Source organism: Stenella coeruleoalba (genome assembly GCF_951394435.1).
Source record: "Stenella coeruleoalba genome assembly, chromosome: 11".
Classification (NCBI taxonomy): domain Eukaryota; kingdom Metazoa; phylum Chordata; class Mammalia; order Artiodactyla; family Delphinidae; genus Stenella; species Stenella coeruleoalba.
Genome location: NC_137157.1, coordinates 10,584,011 through 10,609,439, shown reverse-complemented (window position 1 = coordinate 10,609,439; position 25,429 = coordinate 10,584,011). Strand labels below are relative to the sequence as shown.

The 25,429-nt window shown below is 59.3% G+C and overlaps 1 protein-coding gene across 1 annotated transcript; it reads left to right on the top strand.

Annotated features, from left to right (window-relative positions):
• The first annotated feature begins 764 nt into the window (after positions 1–764).
• Positions 765–19,805, top strand: GGA1 (golgi associated, gamma adaptin ear containing, ARF binding protein 1). The gene is made up of 17 exons (XM_079936151.1): positions 765–1,235; positions 5,135–5,219; positions 6,485–6,560; positions 7,995–8,093; positions 9,083–9,206; positions 9,595–9,695; positions 10,374–10,454; positions 11,503–11,643; positions 11,721–11,802; positions 12,891–12,998; positions 13,665–13,817; positions 16,691–16,755; positions 17,226–17,392; positions 17,860–18,053; positions 18,977–19,146; positions 19,364–19,474; positions 19,566–19,805. The coding sequence occupies exons 1-17, from the start codon at positions 1,193–1,195 to the stop codon at positions 19,674–19,676; spliced, it is 1,911 nt and encodes a 636-aa protein (XP_079792277.1). The 5' UTR covers positions 765–1,192; the 3' UTR covers positions 19,677–19,805.
• Positions 19,806–25,429: the final 5,624 nt, after the last annotated feature.

Below are 25,429 nucleotides of genomic sequence, written 5' to 3'. Positions count from 1 at the left end.
CTTCCAGGGCTACATGCTCTGAAGCCGTATTGAAATACTTTCAATTATCTGACTTCATCATACTCTTTCTCTCCTGTGAGCCCTGAAACTTTTGGTTCCCTCCACCTGAAATATCTTCTCACACCAGGTTTACCTGGAGAATTATGTCTTTCAGCTAAATATCACCTCCCCTGTGAAACCTCCCCTGACAAGAGAGCCCCTCCCCCACCCCACCCCAGTTTGGGATAGAGGGCCCCTCCTGTGTTGCCATTACCCCGTGGGCTTCCCCTACCACGTTGTGTAATAAATATCTGGCCTTGCCTTTCTCTTCCAGCGCCTGTCCCAGAGAAAGGCGAATACAGAGTGCATGAAATGATTGCAGAATTAATGCAGTACAGGGTTTCGGCTCTGCCACTTGTGTGATCTCAAACTACCTGGTTCATGTTGTGAGGAGTAAATAGACAAATGTAGAAAAAGTGATTAGGACTCCCCTGGTGGCGCAGTGGTTGTGAGTTCGCCTGCCGATGCAGGAGACACGGGTTCATACCCCAGTCCGGGAAGATCCCACATGCCGCGGAGCGGCTGGGCCCATGAGCCATGCTCTCTGGGCCTGTGCGTCCGGAGCCTGTGCTCCGCAACGGGAGAGTCCACAACAGTGAGAGGCCCGCGTAAAAAAGAAAAAAAGGTGCTTAAAACAATACTTGGAACACTAAGCACTCAAACTTTGACTTACTTTCACAGCGGCCAACATACGTCATTGCCGTTTTAAGGGACCCTCCCACTTTTGCATCTAAGCGGAAATACCCGCTCAGGGATACGGAAGTGATCTCAGAGCCCCTCAAAAACATGGCCACGGAAAGTTCTCCCGGAAGCGATCATAGGCATCGCCGTGACGCAGAACGACTTAGAGCGTCCCGCAGGGTTTCCATGGTGCAGCCCTCAGCCCCAAGTCCCTCGGCTTCCTTTCCGGCCAGAGCTCTGTGACCAAGGCAGGCGGCGAGTCCCTCCCACGATGTTAGCGCCGCTTGGGGGAGGGGTTGGGAGAGCAGGTGGCGCTCTAGGCGAGTTCATTCGCGTCTCTATGGTGCCGAATGCTCTTCTCCGCGCGTCGGGACGGACGTTACCCCTTTAATCGGCGGAGGGCGGTGCCGAGGAGGTCCCGCGAGAGCGCCGGGGGGCGGGGGGCGGTGCCGAGGCTGGGGGCCCGTGGCGGATGGAGCCTGCGATGGAGCCGGAGACTCTGGAGGCGCGAATCAGTGAGTGTCCGGGAGGGGCGCGGGCCGGACCGGAACCGGAACCGGGGGCACTAGGCGGGCCCCTTCCCGGCGGGGGCGGGGTACGCGGCGCCCCCTCCTCACGCCCTGCCCCGGCCCGGTAGGGGCGGTGTCCCAAGCCCATACCTCCGACCCTGGGGTTAAGGGGGACCCCACCAGCTGCGCGGACCGGCGATGGGAGCAGGCGCCGCCCACCTTTCCAATTCCTGGGCCGCGACCCCCCGGGGAGGAATGAGCTGCGCCCGGCTCTGCGCCCAGAACCCCCGGGATAGAGAGAGCAGCCTCCAACTCTCTCGGGCCCAGACTTTTCCGCGGAGCGGACACCCAAGCCATTCCCTGGACTCAGGGAGGAAGCAAGCGAGCGGCCCCGAGAGCTGCACCTCACACCCGGGAGCGAGGGGCCAGGCTCCCCTTGAGCCCCGAATCCTCCACTCTCTGGCGCTGCATGGCGTGACTCTCTCCTATCCCTTTCTTGAGCTTGCAACTCACATTTGTTCGTTCCCCCGCCCTGGAAGGTAGGACCCACTAACCCATCGAATCCCCCGCGCTCTGGCCACATAGTGAGAAACCCCCAAACGCCACAGGCTTGGGAGGGTCCTGTCTCAGACTCCAGAAGTGATTTCAAGTTCTCTATCACTACCCTCAGTCCAGACCCTGAGATTTTGCACCCCCCACCAAAGACTCCTTTCCTAGCCCTTGCTAAGTTTCCTCCAAAGGGCCCTGCATCTCCTCCTGTGTCTCCTCAGACACGGTTTCCTACTACTTAAGCTGAGTACTAGCCCTCACACTGTCTTCCTGACCTCCATGTCCCACACTGCAGATCCTCGGCTCTCATAACCCACTACTGGACTCTGAGAGCACGGCTTGCTTCCCCCACTGGACTAGGGACAGCTCCCTCCCAAGTCTTTGCTCCCATTCAGGTCACATCTGTACCAGGGCCTCAGAGAGTCCTCTGGGTCTACTTTCATCTCAGCCCCTTGACTCCAGGCACACCAGGGAGCTGCGCAGGGTGATTTGGGATTATGACCAGCCCCTTTTAAGCCAGTCTTGTGCAGAGTTGAATCCTGAGGATGGTCCCAGAAGCACACCGTCTCCACGGATGTTTCAGAGTCAGTTGGCCAGTGGTGGGGGAGGGCATGGAAAGGAAGCACTCAGCGGCCGTGGAGACTGTTCTGGAACGCCACAAGTGTCCAGGTCTCAGCAGTAACTTAGGGGGGATGGGCAGGGCCCTGGCTGACAGATCTGACAGGCCGCAAGCCTTGAGCCGTGGGTGCTGCAGAACGGTGTCAGGTTTAGCAACAGTGGGGATTTTCTGAGAGGCCAAAGAGTCTGATCTGAAAAACAGACAGGAGGCAGGCCCCTCAGGTTTGGCAGGAGGCTAGGCTCTGATAGATCGCGGCTGATGGGGTTTTCTCTTTTCCTTGCCCTTTGTGCCCTAGCAAAATTGTAAGCTCTTACCTTGCAGTGACTGGAGGTGAAGAGTAGCTTTTGGTGGGTAACTGATGACACTGTCACCACTGTAGAGTGACACGGTGGAGTCATGCCCTGTTGTGAAACAATTCCCTCCTTCCCTCTGTATTCTACCCTGCGGCCTGCTGGGGAAAGTGCGCCCCCCAGGTAGAGGTGAGAGGGCTGGGAGTTGGGAGCCAGGGCCAGAGAGGTGGGTCAGATCTCCTTGGACCCAGAGGCCCTCGCTCTGAACCAGATGCAGAGAAGATGTCTCATGATGCCACTACTTCTTCCTCACTGGCTTCTGACTTAGGAGCGGGCTCTAGAACCAGTTTCTCTGTCCTCACTCAGACTCATGTGTCTCTGACACTCTAAGGGACTTCCTGTTTTAGGGTCCCCCGGCTGGATGTCATTGAGTAGGCAATATCCAGCCCCATACTAGTTTTCTAAGCAGCCTCTGGCCGTGCTGGGGGGCTGGGAGGCTGGGAGGCAGAGTAGATGGGGGGCAGCTGTTTCTGGTGTTCCTGGGTGGTCAGCAGGGGCTTCATTTCTCCCAGGGACTGGCGGGCTCTGCAGGGCTCCTGGAGCAGAGATTTGTATGCACAGAGGAAATGTTTCTTTCAGATCTTTGCTCAGCTGTACCTCTGAGAGCCCTCCCAGAAAGCAGCCCCCCACACACACTTCTTTATACCTTCTCCCTGCTCTGGTTTTCTTTCTTTCTTTCTGTTTTTTTTTTAATGCTCTGTTTTTCTTTATAGCACTCTGCAACAGTGTACAGTATCCTGTTTGTTTGTTTATCTGAGTAGTCAGTGTTTCTCTTGCTGGGCGGTGAGCTCCAAGAGGGCAGGGATTTTGTCTTGTTCACTGCTGTGGTCCCACACTCAGAATATTTATTGAATAAATATGAATTGAATGATTGGCTGCCAGGCACTGGGATCCTGGGGCGCCAGGCCTCCCGCCAGAGCACAGGGCCCCAAATAGGCAAGCGTCACAGGCCGAGTCCCCAGCCTCCTCCTGACCACAGATCCTTCCGTGTCCCACCTCCTGGGCTGTGCCCTCCACACCCTCGGCTCCGTCTCAGGTTTGGGCAGAACTGACCAGCACAGGGTGACGCTTGGAGACAGGCTGTCGGGAGGCGATGAAGATCCAGCTCTGGCTGCCCCACGCCTTACCCTGGATAGAGTTGCTGTCATCCCAAATCACTTCTTATTTTGCTCCAACTTTACAGATGGGGAAATGGAGGTTCGGGGAAGTTAAGTGACCTACTAAATTTTGGGGGCTTCTAAAAAGTCTTACTGAAATACAGCTGATTTACAATGTGTTAATTGCTGCTATACAGCAAAGTGACTCACCTTTACACATATATACATTCTTGTTTTATACTCTTCCATTGTGGTTTATCCCAGGATATTGAATGCAGTTGCCTGTGCTATACAGTAGAACGTTGTTTATTTTTAGCTGTTGTCTCACCAGCGTTGGGGGTCGGGGGGTACTGTCTGGCTTTGTTTACCACCCCTTCCTGTTGGCCCTTTCCTGGCCACTACCTACTCCTGGATTCAGATTCCCCCAGAACCTCCCCCTGCCTGCCTGCAGCTGAGCCCGCGGCCATTCACTCATTTACTGGGTGTGAATTTACGGACGTGTGCACACGTGGCTGGGATGCGGTGCAACGGCAGACTTGGACCCATGATGCAGGTCGGGCCTGGGGGACACAGCAGAGAGCTGCCTCGGCAGTGCTGCCCCGGGCAGGTGGCGCTGTTAGGGAAGAAAGAAGCGATACCTGAGCCGCACTCCTTCCCAAGGTCCCCCATGCCCTGCCCTGAGCTGTTATCCACAGCTCTTCTCACCCGCAACCCTTGAGCTGTTCCGAGGCACATCATCCCCAGCCTGGTTAAGTCCCTCCAGTGCTGCTTGTGTTGCCTCTTCCAGGCAGCCTGCCCTGGCTCCAGGCTCCCCTGAGTCCCCTCCTCCAGTTACCGGTTCCCACGGCTCCTTTGCCTCCCTCTGTCACATTCTATTGAGAACCTAGCTGACCTTGGCCCACTTCCCAGCTGCAAAGCTCCTTGAGGTTGGAACTACTGCTTTTTTCCCTTACCTCTGGATCTCCTCTGAGAGTAAATTCTGTGAGAATTATGGGGACACTTCAGGAGCAGAATCAGAGGAGGTGCAGACAGGCGTACAGCAGCAGGGGTTGGGGCAATGCGGGAGGGGAACGACCCCTGAGCACAATCTCTAGACGCGGGGCCCTTCGGGGAGAAGCCCGCAGACGGCAGCTCCTCTGTGCATTGACTTGACGGACGTCAGCGCTGGGGTCTTGGGGCCGTCGGAGCAGGGAGTCCAGGGGAGGCCTTTTCGCATGCTCACATACGCCAGGGCAGGGAGTGGGAGAGGCAGGGATCCCTTCACCAGGCCACTGGCCCTCTCTCCTCCAGACAGAGCCACAAACCCCCTGAACAAGGAGCTGCACTGGGCCAGCATCAACGGCTTCTGCGAGCAGCTCAACGAGGACTTTGAGGGGTAGGTGGCTTCCCCGTCTTTCACTCACACACTCAGCACCTGCCGTGCACACTCCAGACCCTGGCCTTGGGCAGAGACGAGGATGAGTTGAGACCCAGTTTCCATTCTTAAGGGCTCCCAAATTAACAATGGCAGCGCGCACTTTGTACTCAGCGCCACTGTGTGCTACCCTCTGAGGTGGGCCTTGCTGGACCCATCTTACAGGTGAAGAAACCGAGGCTCGGGGGGCTCAGCAGTTGCCCCAAGATCTCGTAGAGAGGAGGAGGTAGTCCCGGGCTTGATGAAGCCCAGGGCTGCCTGACCCGCACCCGTGCTTTGTTGGGGAGGGCCTCCCAGAGAACTGCGTGCTCCCCAGCTGGGAGGGGCCAGCAGGCCCTTTGCTCAAGGAAGAATCAGAACCGTCTGCATTAGGATCACCCGGTGTGTTTGTCAAAAATGTCCATTTGTGGGCTGCACCCAGACTCGGACTAGACTGCCCGGCGGGGAGCTTGGCGGAGACGTTGTTAGCAGGCTCCCCAGGTGGCACTGAAGTTTGGGGAGCACAGCTCAGTGTGCTTCGCTTCTGCCGCACCCCATTAGCATAGACGCTCCACTTGGGATGCTGTGCAGACAGCGTGACGTGTGTGCTCCCCAGTCCAGCTGCTCAGGTGACAGTCCCATCCCTTCTGTTAACTGAGTCGCCTGGACGAGTAACTAGATGCCTCTGAGCCCCCATTTCTGAGACTGTAAAGTGGAGGTGATAGTGCTGCCTACCTCGGGGGGCTCTCACGGAGGTTAGGCAGGAAAATGGACGTGAGGGGCCTCGCACATCGTAAGTGCTCCGTAGGTGTTAGCTGTTACCGTCACTGGTGACAGGTCTTTCATGATCTGGTAGATGATGTCACCATTGCCACCGTGACTTCTCCCAGCAGAATATTCTGTGCACATTGTCATGTTCTGCTCCCAGGCTGGGCCCTTGAAGGCTGTGGCCATCTCTCCGTACTTGTCCCTACGGCAAGCCAAGGGCACGGCAGGTCACAGTTCTCAGTAAAGCCGGCCAACGGGCTGAGCTCGCGCCTTTCAAAGGTCCCCGGCCTGCGCTCCCTACCTGGTCCTGCCCTCTGGTGCCACAGTCTCCAGCCCCGTCCGGAGAGGGAGCTGGACCCTTGCATGTGTCCTGGAGAAGCCGCTGCCGGCCGCAGTTCCAGTGGGGAAGGGTGGCCGCCCTCCCTGGGGTGCCCGGGGCTCTGTGGCTAGTCTGGCTCTCTGCTGTTCCTCTCACCCAGGCCTCCACTTGCCACCCGGCTGTTGGCCCACAAGATCCAGTCTCCGCAGGAGTGGGAGGCGATCCAGGCCCTGACGGTGAGGAGAAGGGGAAGCATGGTGCCATCTGTCCCCTGACCATGTGGGTGGCACCGGGGGGGCCAAGACTGAGGTTTTTGGGGTCCCAACAGGTTCTTCTTTTTTTTAAAAAAATAAGTTTATTTATTTATTTATTTTTGGCTGCATTGGCTCTTCATTGTTGGGTCTTCGTTGCTGCGCGCGGGCTTTCTCTAATTGTGGTGAACGGGGGCTACTCTTCGTTATGGTGCATGGGCTTCTCTTGTTGCAGAGCTTGGGCTCTAGGCACGCAGGCTTCAGTAGTTGTGGCACGCAGGCTCAGTAGTTGTGGCTCGCAGGCTCTAGAGCTCAGGCTCAGTAGTTGTGGTGCACGGGCTTAGTTGCTCCGTGGCATGTGGGATCTTCCCGGACCAGGGCTCGAACCCGTGTCCCCTGCATTGGCAGGCGGATTCTTAACCACTGCACCACCAGGGAAGCCCCCAAGTTCTTCTTTAGAGCCCAAGGGAGTTGTGCCCAGATGGCCTTGAATGGGGGTGTGGTCCAGCCCCTGAGGGTCCCGTGGCAACCAGTGAACCGGTGGGCTGGCCTCCCACCCCAGACCCTGCACAGTTAGGCTTCTTGTGGGGAGGAAGCCCTAGTTTGTTCGGGCTAGGGATTCCCAGCTCCAGCTGTGCCTCAGACCTTCAGGAGGCTGAATCAGGGCCCCACCCCAGACCCGCCGCCCAGAACCCCTATAGTATGTGCATCCAGGAATCTTCGTGTTTATAGAGCTCCGTGTTGATAGATGCATTACGGGGCCGGGCCGGGCCAGCCCATCGATGGCCTCCAGGCACAGGACAGCACAGGGGTGCAAGGGGTGACAACTGGGCTCAGGCCAGAGGTTTCAAAGCTGAGCCAGTAGCAGAAGAGCAGGGGGTGCACTGTTGTGGCACCCAAGCATGGGTCAGATAGCAACAAGCCATAGAGCAAAGCTGATTTTAGATGGTGGTAGACAAACAGTTTTCCTTTTAATAGTTCTGTATTTGTTTTAACATGTTAGGGTTTGGGTGGGGTTTTTCCCCTGAAATACATGTTAGTCCTCTGATCTCACACGCATCTAGCTTAGGATGAGGCTGAGTCTGATGGTGCCTATTTACGTTTCAAAAAATCATCGAAGGAAAATAGTAAGAAAGTAATTTACAAGTGGTCCTCAGATATGGCCAAGCCACGGAGGGACTAAGTCGGTGCTGCAAGTTGGGCATCGCCAGGCTCGCGGGGTGGCCCAGCCCTGTCCCCCAGCGGGTGGTGATCAATCTCAGGGCGTCTCTGAACTTCAGAATCCTCTTTTTCTCAAGAGTCATCTTCCCCCTTCTCACTGCCGGTTCCTGGGCTTCTGGGCCCTGGCTGAGGCGTGGGAGGGAGGGTACCTCCTCTGATCCTCCCTGGGGGTCCCCGCACCTCACACCACCCCCCCAGGTGCTGGAAACATGCATGAAGAGCTGCGGCAAAAGGTTCCACGACGAGGTGGGCAAGTTCCGCTTCCTCAACGAGCTCATCAAGGTCGTGTCTCCCAAGGTGGGTGCTCCCAGCGCACGCTCAGACCTGCACTGTCAGATGGCGGTTGAGGAGGGGTGACTGACTGGCCTCATCCTGACCCAACACAAACACAGACCCTTTCTCAGGGTTCCCTTCACAGCTGAGCCCGGGACGGCTGGGTTTCCAGGAAGAACGCTTCCAGGCTGCCTGGTGGCCGGCCAGCTCTGGAGCTGCCTGGCGCTTAGGGAGGAATGAGTGCACTGAACACAGAACAGCCTCCCCAGCGCAGGCTGCTCGGGCTCTGAGGTCTCTCCCTGCGGACCTGGCCACGGCACCCCGCCTAGGTGTCTAGTGGAGGGTCTCCCTGTCTCCACCTCACAAGAGTGGCCTCCTTGAGGCCTTGGATGCTGAGGCCCCAAACCTGAGTGACAGAGCCTCTGATGGGCCTGAGGAGTCCTCCCCTAGGGCAGGAACATGTTTGATGCCCCTTGGGTGAGAGCCCGCCTCTTCGCCCATCCTTGCTCAGATGCATCCCTTGACCAGAGCAGCTGAATGACCCAGCAGCTCTTCTCAGGAGATGACCAGAGTGAGAGCCAGTTCCCTCTGCTGAGTTTGCTGCTGGGAGACTGAATGGAGGCCAGGGCCGAGCGGTTCCACACCTGCTCCTTCCCTGGTCAGCCCGGAGCCTGGTGGCTCCTCCTTCCTGAGGTCACAGTTAAGGTTTCCACGAGCTGGCCGAGAGCAGGCGCCAGGCTCTGGGCCTTACCTGTGTCAGCTTTGCTTCCCCAGCACGGTGCTGCTGCTGTCATCCCCACTCAACAGGCGGGGCACTGGGACACCCAGGGCTCGCACAGCTAGTGAGCAGCAGCAGGGCCAGGAGGTGAGCTCAGGCCGGTCAGGTGGGAGGGTCGTGTAGGCTGAGGTTTCTGAAGGAGTCCTGGGGACGCAGCCAGGTTTAGGCTGGGCTTGGGACTACAGTGAGTGGGGCCGGGCAATGTCAAAGCCACCTCTCCCTTCCGTCCCCGAAGTACCTGGGCTCTCGGACGTCGGAGAAGGTGAAGAACAAGATCTTGGAGCTTCTCTACAGCTGGACGGTCGGCCTCCCTGAGGAGGTGAAGATCGCAGAGGCCTACCAGATGCTGAAGAAGCAGGGTGAGGCACCAGAGGTGGGGTGTGACCACCTCCTCCCTGGGGCTCTGGCAGCAAGGTCCTAGGTCTGCCCTTTAACTTCTCAAGAACATAGAGCCAGTGGGGCCTCTTTATGGTTCTGCCTGAGGCCAGCTTGGATGGAGAAAAGATGGGGTTGAGTCAGAGACTGGTCCCCATGGTACGGCCTCAAAATACAGGTTTCTAACTGCCCCGACCCCGCACACACTCTCTGGCGTGGCAGTTCAGGAGCAGGCCCTGACCCCACGCAGTGCGGCACCAGCATGCTGGAGAAAGCCTGCCCTCCACCTTCCAGCCTACCCCTGCCTGCCCCCATCCCCTCTCCCCTCCGCCCCAGACCCTGAGACAGTCTCCCCACCGCTGTCCACTGCAGGGATTGTGAAGGCCGACCCCAAGCTCCCAGATGATGCCACCTTTCCCCTTCCTCCGCCGCGGCCCAAGAATGTGATCTTTGAAGACGAGGAGAAATCCAAGGTGAGGCTTCAGGGAGGGCCAGATGAGGACTCCAGGCCCACTGCGGGTCAGTGGGTTCCAGCCCCTGGCGGCCCTGTCCCTGGAGCAGAGGCTCCGCTGAGCACGGCCGCCGTGGTGGGTGACGGGCACCGGTGTTGAGCCCTTACACATGCTGAGTGCTGCCCACGCAGTGCCCTTCACTTAGTAACTGCAGGCCTGAGGCTGGTGGCCCTGGGCTTGGTTTGAGGGCATTTCATAGGTTGATCAGGAAGGAGCTTGCCTGTCTTTATGTCTGCGACCTTCTCGATGATTTTACTAGCTTTTTGTTAAAGAAGCATGTGGTCATGGGCAAGAGCTTAAACAGCACGGGGGTAGGATAAAAACTAAAAGCTCCTCTTCTACCCAGGCTAGTCCCGGGGGTAAAGGTTGAGTTTCCTGTACATCCTTCTAGAAGAATTCTCTAGCAATAGTAATGTAATGTTTCGCACCATTTCTGGAAAGCTTATTTCTGCCGGCGCTGCGGAGAGCACTTACGTGCAGTGTGTCACTTGTCCCACGGCCACCCTGTAAGGTGTCAGATCCTTGCCATCCCATGGAGAGCTTAGTAACTTATTCACATCCTACCACCAGGAAAAGGAGCCAGCATGGGACCCCAGGCCCAGGGACTGCTGTCACAGCCATGTCCCTCTGTCTCCACAGATGCTGGCCCGCCTGCTGAAGAGCTCCCACCCTGAGGACCTCCGAGCAGCCAACAAACTCATCAAGGAGATGGTGCAGGAGGTGATGGCCAAGGCCAGAGTGCAAGGAGGTGGCGGGATGGGATGTGGAGCTGAGCCACTGAGGGAGGTCGTGTGTACGTGTGCGCAGTGGCCCAACTAAAGGGCTGTGACAGCAGAGAAAGAGCTGACCGAGTCAGGGGGACCCTGCGGGCAGAGCCAGGATCAACGTGTGGAAGGAAGAATTTCCCAGCAGCCAAGCTGACCTGCATGGGCTTCTGTGAGGCTGAATACCTCTTCTGTAAAAGTTAGAGGGAAATTAGGCCTTACTATGTTCAAAATATAGTATATTTTACATACATATACATGTAGAGAGAATAATATACATGTATCTTATAAGTATGTATACCCGTGTTGTGGGTGCATGCTGAAAACTTTTTTATTGATAAGGGTATGTCATCAAAAAAGTGCAGTCCAGAGACCCAAAGGGCAGACACTCTTGGCTGTCTTAGGGCAAACTGTGTGCTCTGAGAGCCCAGAGAAAGGGCAGCTCTTCTCGAGGAGGGCGATTGTATCAGACGGCACAGCACAAGCCCACCTTTCATTCCACAAGGGAGGAGCATGCCTGGTGAGCAGAGTGGGAGAGGGAGAGCAGGGTCACTGCTGCAGTGGCCTTTCAAGGGGGCCACGGCACTAGTTTCTCAGTTGTACTTGGTGACCGCTAAGGTCCCCTTTCACTCTCAAGTACTGAACCTCCTTTCAAGGGACAAATACAGAGAGGGGGAGGGTTCTGTAGAACCACAGGTGTGAATCTAGCGCCCAGCCCTCCAGAATCAGCTGGTGAGTGTGCTGGAAACCCAGAATCCTGGGCCACCCCTAGAGATTCTGATGGACTCGTGCAGAGGCCTGGGTCCAGGGGGCATTGGCAAGAGGAGAGAAAGTGAACACAGGGTTGGTCAAGGGCTTCTTGGACCAGAGTGCCCTGTCCTGGGCCCGAAGGGCTCTTAGCAGGGGCTGATCTCACACCCAGCAGAGGGTGGTGTGGGACAGTGCCTGGCTCAGGTCCAGGCCTGACTCGGGTGCTCTGGGGCCGTTTGCCAATGCCTCCCCAGGACCAGAAGCGAATGGAGAAGATCTCAAAGCGGGTGAGCGCCATCGAGGAGGTGAACAACAACGTGAAGCTGCTGACGGAGATGGTGATGAACCACAGCCAGGGCGGCGCGGCTGCCCAAAGCAGTGAGGATCTCATGAAGGTGCGCCCGCCCCCACCCACCCCCCACGCACTGCAGGGCCCCCGCCGGCCCTGACCTGCCCGCCCTGCTGCCCCCAGGAACTGTACCAGCGCTGTGAGCGCTTGCGGCCCACACTCTTCCGACTGGCCAGCGACACGGAGGACAATGACGAGGCCTTAGGTGAGCTGCAGTTGGAAGGAGCTGCCACCAGGGGGCCCCCTTCTCCAGCAGTGACCTTGGGTTTCTCCACTTTGAGGAAGAAGGAAGCGGAGATCAGGGGCTGATGTGCTTTAGAGACCCTTTGGGTCAAGCCCCTTCACAGACACCTTCTTTACTGCCCGTAAGCTGCACAGGAGGGAGAATTGTCCCTATTTCACAACTGAGCCTCAGGGAGGGAAGTGACCTGTCCAGATCAGAGAGCAGAACGGTGGCAGAGCCAGGATGGACCGGACACTCTCTCCCTCCAGACACTGCCTCCCCAGTAAGGGTGAGCTCGAAACCTAGAGCAAATCCCTCAGGCCTGAGCGCTTCCAGAGCTGGATCCCGTGGCTCCTGCTAGGGCCACACGTCAGGGTCTCGTCCTTTTTTGTGCCACCACATCTGCCAGGGCCTCTTGGGCAGCAGGCTAGGTACAGTCTCAGCCTCCGTTCCTCAGGAGTTCCCTGAGCACCTCCCATGTGCCAGGCACCTGGTCCCCACCCAAGAGGCTTGCCGCTCAGATCCCTCTAAGCCTTGACCCCCAGGAGGTGACATCAGCGAGGGCCTAGTTTGTGCCAGGCACTGTTCTGGGCCCGGGGGGTATGGCAGTGATCAGAAACAGAGCCAAGTCCTCATGGAGCTTGTAGCCTGATGAGACAGACAGTAAAGCAGGGGTGTGAGTGGGGCAGTTTGTCAGATGGTGGTAAGGGGCGTGGAGAAAAACAGAGGCGGGACTGGTGGTGCGGGCTGGGGGTTAGAGAGGGCCTCCCTGAGGTGAATTGGATAAAGACCTGAAGTAGGAAGGGGTGAAGCCATGCAGAGATCCGGGGGTCTCCAGACAGCAGAGCCCGCCTGGAGGCCGGGGCACGCCTGTGTGTTCGGGGGCCGGCACGGGGCAGCGTGGAGGGGACTGGGCGAGGGCAGGTTGCAGAGGGCCTTAGTCTGAGGAGTCGAGGTGGGCTGCCCCCGGGCCCCTCCCACGAGGCTTGAGATGACCGTGGGGTGCTCATCCCCCCCCCGGAGGCCCCCACATTCTTTCAGCCTGGCCTCTCCCCTCCTGCCTGTTCCAGCGGAGATCCTGCAAGCCAACGACAACCTCACCCAGGTCATCAACCTGTACAAGCAGCTGGTGCGGGGCGAGGAGGTCAACGGCGATGCCACAGCCGCCTCCATCCCTGGTGAGGAGGTGGCAGGAGAGCTGGGAGGGCCCCCGAGTCGGAGGGCCATGGGGTCCCAGCTAGGGTGCTGGTCACAGAGCTTGGTGGCCCCTTAAGATGGGGGAGGCCCCCGCTGAGAGAGCTGGGGGTGGAGTCTGTGCCAAGCCTGCAGCTGCGGGGGAAGAGGTCTGGATGCAGTCGGAGGGGAGGGAGCCGAGGGTTTGGTGAGGACAGGCAGAAGAAGGAAGGCCTTTCTTTCGCTTGACAAGTCTGGCACCTGTTGTGTGGGGCTAGGTCACACCCCCGAGGCTTAGTTTAATTATCAGAAGTGGGCAAGGAGGGTTTGATACATCAGCATTACAGGCTGGGCTCCACTCAGGGTAAAGTGACGGCCCCCCCGGGAGAGCTTAGAATTGGCCCTGTTTGGGAGAGGTGGGGGTGGGGTACTACACAGAAACGTCGGAGTCTAAGAGGGGCCTTAAAGGATGGGAGGCAATTGGCCAAGAGAGAGGGAAGAAGGAAGTACATTCTGTGAGGAAGGGACACCGTGTGCCAAAGAAGAGGCCTGGCAAGCAGATTCGGGGCAGAGGGAGTGTGGCCAAGGAGGGGAAGCCCACTGCTCCCAGACCCCAGGGACTCGGAGTGGCCTCCGCCCCAGGCTGGCCTGACTCTCCTTTCCCACCCCAGGGAGCACCTCGGCCTTGTTGGACCTCTCAGGTCTGGATCTCCCTCCGGTGGGCACCACTGACCCAGCCACGCCCACCCGCCCTGGTGACCAGGCCAGCCTGGAGCAGCCCAGCACCTCAGCTTCCCTACTTGACGATGAGCTCATGTCTCTGGGTGAGGAAGGGGCGGGGCCCAGAGCGGGACAGGCTCTGCTGCAGGTGGGGGGTGATGCCCCCAGCACACGAGGCAGCTTTCAGAGCGCAGTCAGGTCAGCGTGTTCCTCCTCCTCCTGTGAGTCCTCTGGAGGATGGGGGAGAGGCATCAGGCCCATTTCACAGCTGAGGAAGCTGAGGCTCAGGGAAATGAAAGAGCTTGTGCCAGGTCCTACAGTCAAAGGGTGAGGCTGGTGGGACTTCCCTGGTGGCGCAGTGGTTAAGAATCCGCCTGCCAATTCAGGGCACATGGGTTTGAGCCCTGGTCCAGGAAGATCCCACATGCCGCGGAGCAGTTAAGCCCCTGCGCCACAACTACTGAGCCTGCGCTCTAGAGCCCGTGAGCCACAACTAATGAGCCCGTGTGCCACAACTACCGAAGTCGGCGCGCCTAGAGCCCATGCTCTGCAACAAGAGAAGCCACCACAATGAGAAGCCCACGCACCACAACGAAGAGTAGGCCCTGCTCACCGCAACTAGAGAAAACCCGCGCACAGCAACGAAGACCCAATGCAGCCAAAAATAAATAAATAAGTTTATTAAAAAAAAAGAATCCACCTGCCAATGCAGGGAACACAGGTTCGAGCCCTGGTCTGGGAAGATCCCACATGCCACGGAGCAACTAAGCCCGTGCACCACAACTATTGAAGCCCACACACCTAGAGCCGGTGCTCCACAACAAGAGAAGCCACCACAATGAGAAGCCCACGCACCGCAACTAAGAGTAGCCCCTGCTCGTCGCAACTAGAGAAAGCCCACATGCGAGCTCGTCGCAACTAGAGAAAGCCCACATGCGATAACAAAGACCCAACGCAGCCAAAAGAAAAAAAAAATTTTTTTTTTTTTTTTAAAAACGGTAAGGCTGGCATCATCTCTGATAAGCCAGCCACACCTAGGCTCTGGTGGCCTGCGGGAAAACAAAGGGATTTCCCTGTAGCAGGTTAGAGCCTAGAATTGGGAGCTCCCCAGGCAAGTCAGCATTTCCTCGCCACTGAGAGAAAGAGGTAGGGAGCTCTGGAAGCTCCAGGGAAGCCCGTGCGGGAGCACAGGGCACTCTGTGAGCCACGCTGGTCCCAGGCCAGGCCTGCAGACACTATGGTGGGCTCGGGGCTCCAGAGGCCAGTGGGGAGCAGGCTCATCCCTGGGGAAGAAGCAGAGGGCACCCCGCTGGCCAAGCAGTTTTAGAGTTTGCAGCTTTCAAGCGCAGCAGCGGCCCCTGAGAGCGTAGCCTCAGGAGAGCCTCAGGGCAGCCTCCTCACAATGGCCCGAAGTCGTGAAGAAATAGAGGTGATCGGGTCTGTCAAGGAGACCTTGCCCTGTCGAGGGAGTCTCGGAGGATGTGTTGGGAAACTAACTTGGAAGCCAAGTCAGACTGTGTTCTCCTGAGTTAGTTCTGAGGTGAAAACCACACCAGACGGACTCCGAGAAGCGATGGTGTGCCGGGGTCCCGGCGGGGGCTCCCTGACCGCGGCCTCCGAGCGCTGCTGTGTCTTAGCCCACCCTCCACTCAGCCCAGAAGACGGTGCTGGCAACGGCCCTGGTCTGCAGATACCAGAGCAAGTCACTCAGACTTGCCTGACGGGGCACCAGGCTTTGCACGAGGCCCTCAGATCCTGAAGCCTCACTCGTAGCTGCTCTGACTCAGCTCATCAGTCGGGAACGGGAAGTGAGGGCCTGGAGCGACGAGCGGGAGACAAGGGGGTCAGCAGACCAGGTCCAGTTCCCCTGTGCGGGCCCGTCAGCCAGCACCCCCCAGGAGGCCCTGACCACAGGGTGTTGCGGGGGCTTCCTGAGGAGTCCCACCCACCTGCGCCCTCTTCATTCAGAGCCAGGGGTGACTCAGGGAGAGAGGACCCTGGCCCCGCTTGAGAGGTCAAGATGGCCCCATGACCAGAAGGCACACACAGGCTCGTCTTCCCCAGCAGAGCCTGCGCCAGGCGGCAGCGGGAGCGTGTGGCCCAGACCCCAGCGAGGCACTGTGTGCTTTGCACTTCCTGTCCCCAGGTCGCTTCAGCAGAGCCCTGAGCCTCCAGCTTCCTCTGGTTGCTACTCAAAGCAAAGAAAATGTGGGAACCAGAACCAGAAGTGGCAGGGCAGCAGCCATCCAGCTCCCCGGCTCAGGGGAGTGGAGGAAGCCTTGGGACCACAAAGGGGGCTCATCCTAAACGGTTCTCTGCGGCAGGAAGGGGGAGGGGAGGGGTGGGGTAAGCAAAACGCACTTCCCGTCTGCCAGAGAGGGCGTCCCAGCGCCAGGCAGGCACCGTGTCTGAATTGTCCCATTCAGTAGTGACAACAGTCCTCTGATGCAAATGCTACTGTTGTCTCGTCTTACAGACGAGGCACAGGAAAGTTGCCACCAGCCCAAGGTCACACAGCTGGGTGGCAGAGCTGTGTTTGAGCTCCAGTAATTAGGCCTTGCTCTGTCCAAGTCTAGACTCTATCGCTTTCCAGTTGTGTGACTGCGGGCAGGTTACTTAGCTCCTCTGAGCACCCGTTTCCTCATCTCTAAAGAAGGCATGAGAACCTTGTAAGGCTGTGGGAGGACTGAGACTCATGTCTGCAGTGCCTGACCCGGGGCTGTTAGCCTCCACTGTGTTGTCCCTCCCCTTCGGCCCAGGGAATGGGTTCTTGTGGTCTTTGGTTTCTACTTCTGCTCTGCTGCTGGTTCCCTCTGGGGGGGAAGGGGGCGTGTCCCCTTCGAGCTGAGCCTCTCGGAGGAGGGGGTGCAGGGGGAGGGTAGCAGTCAGGGAACCCTGACTCAGCACATAGTCGCCCTGGCTCTCTTGCCTCTGCTCACGAATCCAGCCGCTCTACCTCGGTCTTGCTTCCCTGCAGGCCTAGGCGACCCCACACCCCCTTCAGGCCCAGGATTGGACGGTGCTGGGTGGAACAGCTTCCAGGTAGGAGGGGCCCATCCCAGGGTCAGAGCAGCCGGGACAGGCAGCCTGAGGGGCAGTGAAGGGATGGCTGGGCAGGAGGGCTGGGGGAAGGGGTGGCCCTGGGGGCGGAAGCACCCATCCCAGGATGGAGGAAGGTGGACGGGCCTCCCCTCACAGCGCTTTTCCCTGCATGTCTCAGCCTTGGGTTTCTCTTGGGTTGAGATGGGGGTTCCCCGTTCCTTTTCTCTTGAGGGTGACTCCGAGGTCCCTGGAACGGGATGGTTTCTCGAGTAGAATCCCAGACCAGGCCTGGCCCACCGATGGCCCTGGGGTGAGAGGGGCGCAGGCTGGCGGGAATGTTGTCCACACCCCTGCTGCTGCTTCCCCAGATGTCTCCTGCCGGGAGGGGCAGGGGCCTCAGGGCAGTGCCAGGTGACCTGACGCCTTCTCAGCACAGCCTCACCCACCCGCATCCTTTGTATGCCCAACAGTCGTCTGATGGCACGGAGCCCCCCCACCCCGCTCCGGCCCCCAACGTGGACAGTCGGCCCCCGGCGCAGACGTCCCTGCCCACGAGCAGTGGTCTGGATGACTTGGACCTCCTGGGGAAGACCCTCCTGCAGCAGTCGCTGCCCCCAGAGTCCCAGCAAGTGCGGTGGTGAGGGCACGCCCTGCCCGGACCCTGCCCCTGCCCCAGGCCCATCAGGGAGAAGCCCGGTGCTGCTTTGTCCCTGTGAGCAGCACTGCCGGAGCACCACCGTGTGCCAAGTGCTGTCCTGGGCTCGAGGGACACAGCAGTGACCACAGCAGGTGCAGGGCCCATCCAACAGGGCGTGGAGGGTATGAGAGATAGGGGACCGTGCCCCACTCACGCCCTCCCCTAGGCCTGGCCTGCCAGCACCTGACAAAGACTGAAGGCCCAGAGGGCTGCCAGGGACGAGGGCATTGACCCCGAGTGGGTGGGGTGAGCAAGAGCTGCCCGCTCCAAGGTGAGGAGACCGAGGCCAGAGAGACAGGGGGCGTCTGAGCCAGCCGTCAGGGACAGCCGGGAAGCCCAGCGTTCCCTGTGCCCCTCGGCTCTTGGCCACCAAAGCTTCACCTCTCAATGCACCACGCCCCAATAAGGGAGAAGCAGCAGCCAGCCCCCCGCCTCACACTCCGGGACCTGCAGAATAAAAGCAGCTGCAGCGTGTCCAGCTCCGGCGCCACCAGCCTCCTCCACGCCGTGTCCCCCGAGGCCCCTGGGCCCCTGCAGCAGCCCACACCGACGGAGCTCTCGCTGGCCAACATCACTGTGCCTCTGGAGTCCATCAAACCCAGTGAGTAGGGCGAGGGCACGGCGGGTACTGGCTGGGCTGGGTCAGCTCGCGGCCCCACCCGCCTTGCCTGCTGTCAGGAGCTGGATCTGGGGCAGCCAGTGGGAAGGCAGGGCTCCCCTCCCAGCCCTGCCCGACTCAGCGGGGCCTCTGGGCAAGACCCTTCCTCTTGCCAGGACTCCGTTTTCTCACTGGTCCCAGAGTGTCACAAAACTGCGTTCTAAACTCCAGGGTGACCCAGGCAAGAGGACTTCTCATGGATGGCCCCTGCGCCCCTCCCCGGGAAGGCAGGGCCAGGACAGGGGAGGTCTGTGGGACTCCCCAAGATCATAAAACCAAAACAGGATAAAGATTGAGGTCCAAGCCTAGGCTTCTGCCTGGGAGCAAAAGGGCCGCTCACGGCACCAGGCTGTGAGCAGACTGATGAAGACGGGCTAGTCTTCTCGGCGCTGTCCATCTTGTGAGCTCACTGTGACCAGGGTGTCGCCCCCTTGGGGTCCCCAGGAGCTAGGCAGTGGTACCGCCGTCTTAGCGGCATGGGGGACCCTGAGCTCACAGAAGCAGAGTGGCTGTGCCCGGGCCGCACAGAGCATGCGTGAAGCTCAGGCACAGCCCTTCACTCAGCGCTCGGGAGCAGCCGCCCGGCACTCCGGGAGCCTGGTTGGGACGCGGTTCCAGGGTGGGCATTCTGCCTTCACCGTCACACTAGAAGTCCACCTGCCTGTCTGAGCCCCGGACTGCACCCGACTGCACTGCTGCCCAGGGTCAAGGCGACAGCCTGGGTCTGGGTCTGTTCACTCATCCCCAGCAGAGCAGCGAGTGCCCGGGGTCGGCCGGGTGTGGGGAGCTGGTTGGATGTGCTTGGGCTCAGGCCTGGCACCCACCCCCCGCCCCCGCCATTGCCCTCTCCCCTTCTCCTCTGCCAGGCAGCATCTTGCCGGTGACCGTGTATGACCAACATGGCTTCCGGGTCCTCTTCCACTTCGCCCGAGACCCACTGCCCGGGCGCTCCGATGTGCTGGTGGTGGTGGTTTCCATGCTGAGCACCGCCCCCCAGCCCATCCGCAACATTGTTTTCCAGTCAGCTGTCCCCAAGGTGACAATGGGCAGACCCCCCCCCCCAAGGCAGGGTGACTTGGGGCTGGATGGGGGGGCCAGCTCTCCAGGGCGGGGGTAGGGTCTCTGTCTCCGTGTCTCTGTCTCTCTCTTCTTGGGGAGTTGGGGGTAGACGGGCCCCCAGAGGAGGAGCTGGCAGGAGGCTGGGCCTTGTTCCCCAGGGCTAGCTGTGCCCCATCCTGCCCTCCTGTCCGCAGATCATGAAGGTGAAGCTGCAGCCGCCCTCAGGCACAGAGCTGCCAGCGTTTAACCCCATCGTCCACCCCTCAGCCATCACCCAGGTCCTGCTCCTTGCCAACCCCCAGAAGGTGAGGGGCCCAGCTGTGCCCGGGCACCGCTGTGGGGTGGGGCAGCCTCTCTTCCCCGTCCGACCCTCTGCCTTCACCATGTCTGCCCCAGGAGAAGGTTCGTCTCCGCTACAAGCTGCTGTTCACCATGGGCGACCAGACCTACAACGAGATGGGGGACGTGGATCAGTTCCCCCCACCGGAGACCTGGGGGAGCCTCTAGAACAGAGGGGCTGGGGAGAGGAGGGGCGACGGGACTGGCCACCACTGAGCCTGGGTTCCCACGGCCATATTCCCCTGGGTCTGGTGCTTCTCCCCTCCCCCCTGTGGCCCCCTCCTTCCTTGCCCTCTCCCCTGCTGAGCCAAACCCAGCAGGAGGCTAGGCCTCGGTTTGCACTGGTGGGGACCTTCGTCACAGGTGGGAGGCTGGAGCAGGGAAGTGCTGCACACGGGCCCCGGAAGGACTTGGGGTCGTGGGGGAGAAGCATGGCTGTCGGGCAAGGGCCAGGACCTCAGGCCCAGCCCCGACCCCAGCCTGGGGAGGGGTCATCCCTGCCTGTCTCTTATGCCTTATGGGAAGGCCCAGCCATAACTTGGGGCCGTGCTGGAGCCGGGACCAGCTCAGGCCTCCATAGGAACCGGGTGACTGGGGGCGTGGCGCCTGCACCCCCAGCTCTTTGCACTCTCGGGTGTGTGGTTTGACTCTCTTAGCTTTTCTCTCTGCGTGGCCCTGTGGTCGCCGTCTCAGGGGGCCCAGTGAGGGGAGCCCCACCTCTCCCCCACTCCTCCTGGGGGTCTCACTCCACTCTCCTGGCCCCTTTGCTGTCAGGCCTCCAGGGGGACTGTGGGAGAGACAGGTGGCCCCAGCTGGGGGCTCCCAGGCCCCTGGCCAAGGGAGGTCCTGCACTGGAGTTCTCAGTGTGTCTCTTTCATTCATTGGGTTTTGTCCATCCGTCTGTCCATGGGCAGAAGTGGGGTCAGTGTGTGAGTGAGAGCAGGAGTATTTATGGAAATAAAACGTCCTTTTTCCTGGACCAGCAGCTCTCGTGGTCCTTCTGAGGTAGAGGGAGTCAGGAGGGGTCCAAGAGTGGGAGGACCCCGGGCTGCCCCGCAGACCCCTCTGCCTCTCCTTGGAGATCAGGCCACGGTTCCTCTGCTCACCACTCCCAGTCCCTGTACCGGAAGAGGCCCAGCTCAGGGGCCTGTGGCCACTGCTGAGTCACCAGAGAGGACCCAGGGCTGTGGTGGGCGCAGAGCCGTCCCGGCTGGAAGCGAGCGGCTGCTCGGGCCTGCCAGGAGCCCCAGCTGCTGCAGACGCTGAGGGGGAGGCCCCTGGCCACTCACAACTTCCTCTTGCTGCACTCAGCCCTCAAAACACAGCTGCGGTGCAGCACCACCCGAGGCCCGCGCCTCAGCTGCTCCCTCTCCCCAGAGGCTACTCCCAGGGAGCAGGGTGCCAGCTGCAGCTTGTTTCCGGAGAGGCCCACGGACCCTGCACGTCCCCTGCACGTCCCCACTGGGTTATCAGTGTTTCTCTAGCTGGGAGGCTGGGGAGCGGCTTAGAGGCTAGCAGGTGAGGGAGCCAACCAGCACGGAGCAGAGCCAGGAGCTAGTCCAGGGCTTGCTCTGTGGTGGGGAGCCCGCCCTCCGTGCCCTCTGCGCTCTGCTGGGGAGGGTTCCTGCTCACAGACATCTGGGGAAGGCTGCCCGCCCTTCCTCTTCTAGCAGACGGTGGAAGTTCTGCATTTAAGACATCAATTTCCCTTTGTCTAATCTAGTTTTTCGCAGTGTGAACTTGGGCGCTGAACACCTTTACATAGATGCTATTGAGAAGTGCTGGAGGCCAGCCGAGCCTGCGCGCTCTTTTCAGTTCTGCAAATGAGGGCCCTTCTCTGTGCCAGGCCGACCCTTGGAAGTGCACGGCAAGAGCTCCTCGACGTGGGCCGTGCTGTCAAGGGCACAGGAGAGGGAGCAAGGCCTCAGAGCCAGCATATCCAGTTCCCTACTGCCCCCACAGTGTGACCACCATCCTGCATCCAGGCCCCCAGACACCCTGACCTCTCAGCCACGTGGCCTCCTTCCTGTTCCCCTCCCTGCCCGCCAGGCAGGACTCTGCCTAAACCCTTGTGATGTCTCCGAAAGATAATCTCTTGTTGGAAGCTTCTTCCTTTAAATGAAACAAAACCCTATTCCCTGTGGCGTACCCCTGGGGTCCCAGAAGCACCCTCAGGAGCACGCACTCTACAGGTTGCGTGAGCCTGTGGCTGCCGGCTGGGAGCCTGGGCCTCTTCCAGTGGGGTCTCTAGCTTGCTGTGAGACTTTGAACAAGGTGCTTCCTTCTCTGGCCTTTAGGTTCCTTGTTTGAAAAGGTGGGAGGGACCCAGTGAGCTGTAAGGCCCCTCAGAGGCCTTCTGAAGAGTCCTTGGGCAAAAGGGTCCCCCAGTCGGCTTGGAGTGACCCAGATGTCACAGGGACAGGGAGATCCCTTCAGTCTTTCTGACCACCTTTCCCTGTTCCTAGGCCACCCATCCAGCTGTCTGCCTGTCTGTCCTGCAAGTGCCTCTTGAGCAGCACCTGTGCCAGGCACAGCCCTGTCCTCAGAGCTCACAGCCTGGCACGGGACCCTTGAGCCAGGAGCATGACCGCCGAGAGCTGGGAGGGAGATGCACAGGGGAGCTGCCGCAGGAGCCCGCATCTGTCTGAGGGGCTAGAGGGGGTGTCTGATCAGAGGAGGGGACCCTTTGCTTTCACCACCTGGAGGAGGCATCCCCCAAATACTGCATGTCAATCCAGACACAGGTCCAGAGCCCCTGGAGACCTCAGGCTGGAAGAGGGTACTCGCAGGAGTGTTCTCTGTCTCTGCAAGGGTCACCCCCACCCCCGCCCACGCCAGGAGCAGTGGGACTTCCCAGGCCTTGAAGGCACACTTCCACTTCTATCTGTGCGGCTGGAAGCAGCAGCTCTTTTTTTTTTTTTTTTTTTTTTTTTTTTTTAAATAACCACAGCACACTGGGCTCGTCTGTTCATAGCAGCCAAGAGAAACAGAAGCCACCGCTCGCCTGGGGAGCCTGTCCCTGCAGTCCTCTTGATGCCCCTGCCCCCATTCTCCGCGGGCCTCCTGGCGGGACACGGGCCCAGCAAGGCAGATAAGAGGGGAGCCGGCTCTAGCCCAGCGCCGCTCTAGGCCGGCAGCACGCAGCCCCTCCCTCCAGCTGCCCTGTGAAAATGGGAAACCGAGGCTCAGGGAGCTTATGAAGTGCTTGAGGGCATATGTTAGGGCCCAGATGTGACCAGGAGTCCTATGAGGTGGCCACCCTACTGCACATCGCACCCCCCCACCCCACCCCCATCCGCTGCCATCCTCTGGGGCCCGGGTTGAGGGCACACGCCCTCTGGGGCTGTCAGGATTGCGGTGGAGTCGCCGTGCCTCAGCCCCACTTGGGGTTCCCCAGTAAGTCCTTTTGGCTGGAGGAGGAGGCAAGGAAGTTTTCGGAGCCCCAGAAGTGACAGCACATGCCTAACTGCTCTGGGCAGAAGCCTCCCCTTGGAGGGCAGCAGTGATACGGCCACAAACAATTTCTCAAGTGTCTGAAGTGGGATGTTCCTGTTCAGTCCCGCGGCCCCACAGCTGACCCCTGCTACCACCGCCTCAGCGCCAGCCACTGGCCTCCCTGCCCACATCCTGCTGGAGCTTCAGCAGCAGACGTTTCCCGGACCGTTGCGGGTTTTGGCAGACAATCTGCAATGAAGCCTCTGGACCCCCCGAAGCAGCCGCAGGGATTAAGGCAGGCGGGGGCGGGGGGGGGGGGCGGGCAGGGACGAGCATTTCTAGAGTCTTCAGGCAGTGCCATCTGGTACAGCAGGAGAGCACGCGGATGCTTTGGGGCCTGTCAGATCTGCTTTCTAACTTGGCCTCTACCACTCAGCCAGTTAGGGACCTGGGCCAGGAGCCTGGGTCTGCTCACCTATAAAACCACACGAGGGCTTCCCTCGTGGCGCAGTGGTTAAGAATCCCCCTGCCAATGCAGGGCACACGGGTTCGAGCCCTGGTCCGGGAAGAGCCCACATGCTGCAGAGCAACTAAGCCCGTGTACCACAACTACTGAGCCCACGTGCCACAACTGCTGAAGCTGGCGCGCCTAGAGCCCGTGCTCCGCAACAAGAGAAGTCACCGCAATGAGAGGCCCGTGCACCGCCACGAAGAGTAGCCCCCGCTCGCTGCAACTAGAGAAAGCCCTCCTACAGCAAGGAAGACCCAACACAGCCCAAAATTAATTAATTAATTTTAAAATAAATAAATAAAACCACATGATACCAACCTCACTGGAGGATGTGCTGAAGTACATGACAATAAATGCCATTGACCCCAGGCTGCAGGACACATTTGGGGGAAACTGAGGCAGGAATGGGGGTTAAAAGGTCTTTCCGTTACTGACATCGCAGGCTGAATAATAAACAGGGCCAGGCACTGTCCTAAGTAGTTTACAAATTAATTTATTTAACCCTCACAACCCATCAGGTAGATGCTATTATTCTCAAGCTACCGAGGAGGACACAGGCTCAAAAAGGTGAACTACCTCAGCCCAGGTCACCCAGCTGGTGAGAGGCTGAGCCCAGCCAGCCAGCTCCATCCACACCAGTAAGCTCTGTCTCTTGGGTTGGAAATAAACGTCCATCGATGCGATGTCTTCGCTTGCCATTCAAGTCGGCTTTGTTTATTGAGCTCCTGTGACTATGGCATATTGCTAGGCCCCTGATTTCAGCCTAAGCCAGACAAGGCCCAGGCCCTCCTCAGGAGGAGACGCAGCAAGTCATTAGAGAAGGGGTTGGCTGGTGACCTCTGAGGTCCCCTTCCGCATCTGCAGTTCTAAAACTATGATCTCAATATCCACTGATTGAAACCTCTGAGTCCAGAAGTCTCCGATGACAACATCCTTCGAAAGAACAGCCAATGACCCAAACTTCAGGGCTTCCAACCTTTTCACGATTCAACATCTGAGTGTGCTCGAGCCTAAATATACCCTAAAACATGCCCCTTACCCAGCAGCCCCATCCAGGCTGGACATGGAGGAGCCAGGTGCCCTTCCTGCAAAGGCTCTTGGGTCTGGCTGGAGGGGAGTCTGGAGCCCAGATGGGAGGCCCAGAGCTCACGTGGCCTGATTATACGGCTCAGTTGTTTCCACAGCAGCTGCTGCTACAGCCCACATAGGTTGACACCTCCCCAGGCTGCAGCTGGGGGCTCAGGCCCGGGCAAGACTAGGAGGGACAGGGGTAGAAGCCAGGCCTTGCCCTCAAGGACCTTTAGAACAGCTGGGGAAGTGGACGAGCCCAGACCAGTGTGGTCTGGGCCAGAGGCAGGGCTGGAGCAGGATGGGGATGCCATGTAGCCTGGAGATTTCCAAACGGCAGGACAGTGGCACCTGGTGTCAAGTTGCTGCCTTGGGAGTCTTCAGTTTCCTAATTCTGCACACAGTAGGTTGTGCGCATTACAGAGACAGGGGAAACTGAGTCACCACCAAGTTCTGGGATCTGTCCAGTGAGGGAGGTGGAGAGGCCAGGACTAGAACCCAGACATTGCAAAGCGCAGCGCCACATTTTAAGAAGCCAAGTCGGGACTTCCCTGGTGGCGCAGTGGTTAAGAATCCGCCTGTCAACGCAGGGGACACAGGTTCGATCCCTGGTCCAGGAAGATCCCACATGCTGTGAAGCAACTAGGCCCGCGCGCTGCAACTACTGAGCCTGTGAGCCTAGAGCCCGCGCTCCGCAACAAGAGAAGCCACCGCAATGAGAAGCCCACGCACCGCAATGAAGAGTAGCCCCCGCTCACCGCACCTAGAGAAAGCCCACGCGCAGCATCGAAGACCCAACACAGCCAAAAAAAAATAAAAAACAGAAGCCAAGTCTATACTGGACTCTAATGTCTCCCTCCATCGAGGCATTCCTCAAGCCCTGGCCACCCTAGAATCCCCCCTCCAG

What these genes read in the sequence shown, in the direction of transcription:
- GGA1 (XM_079936151.1), top strand. Translation starts at nt 1,193, where the DNA reads ATGGAGCCTGCGATGGAGCCGGAGACTCTGGAGGCGCGAATCA. An exon ending in GGACAATGACGAGGCCTTAG is followed by an intron (nt 11,803 to 12,890) that starts GTGAGCTGCAGT and finishes TGCCTGTTCCAG; the next exon opens with CGGAGATCCTGCAAGCCAAC. An exon ending in CACAGCCGCCTCCATCCCTG is followed by an intron (nt 12,999 to 13,664) that starts GTGAGGAGGTGG and finishes TTCCCACCCCAG; the next exon opens with GGAGCACCTCGGCCTTGTTG.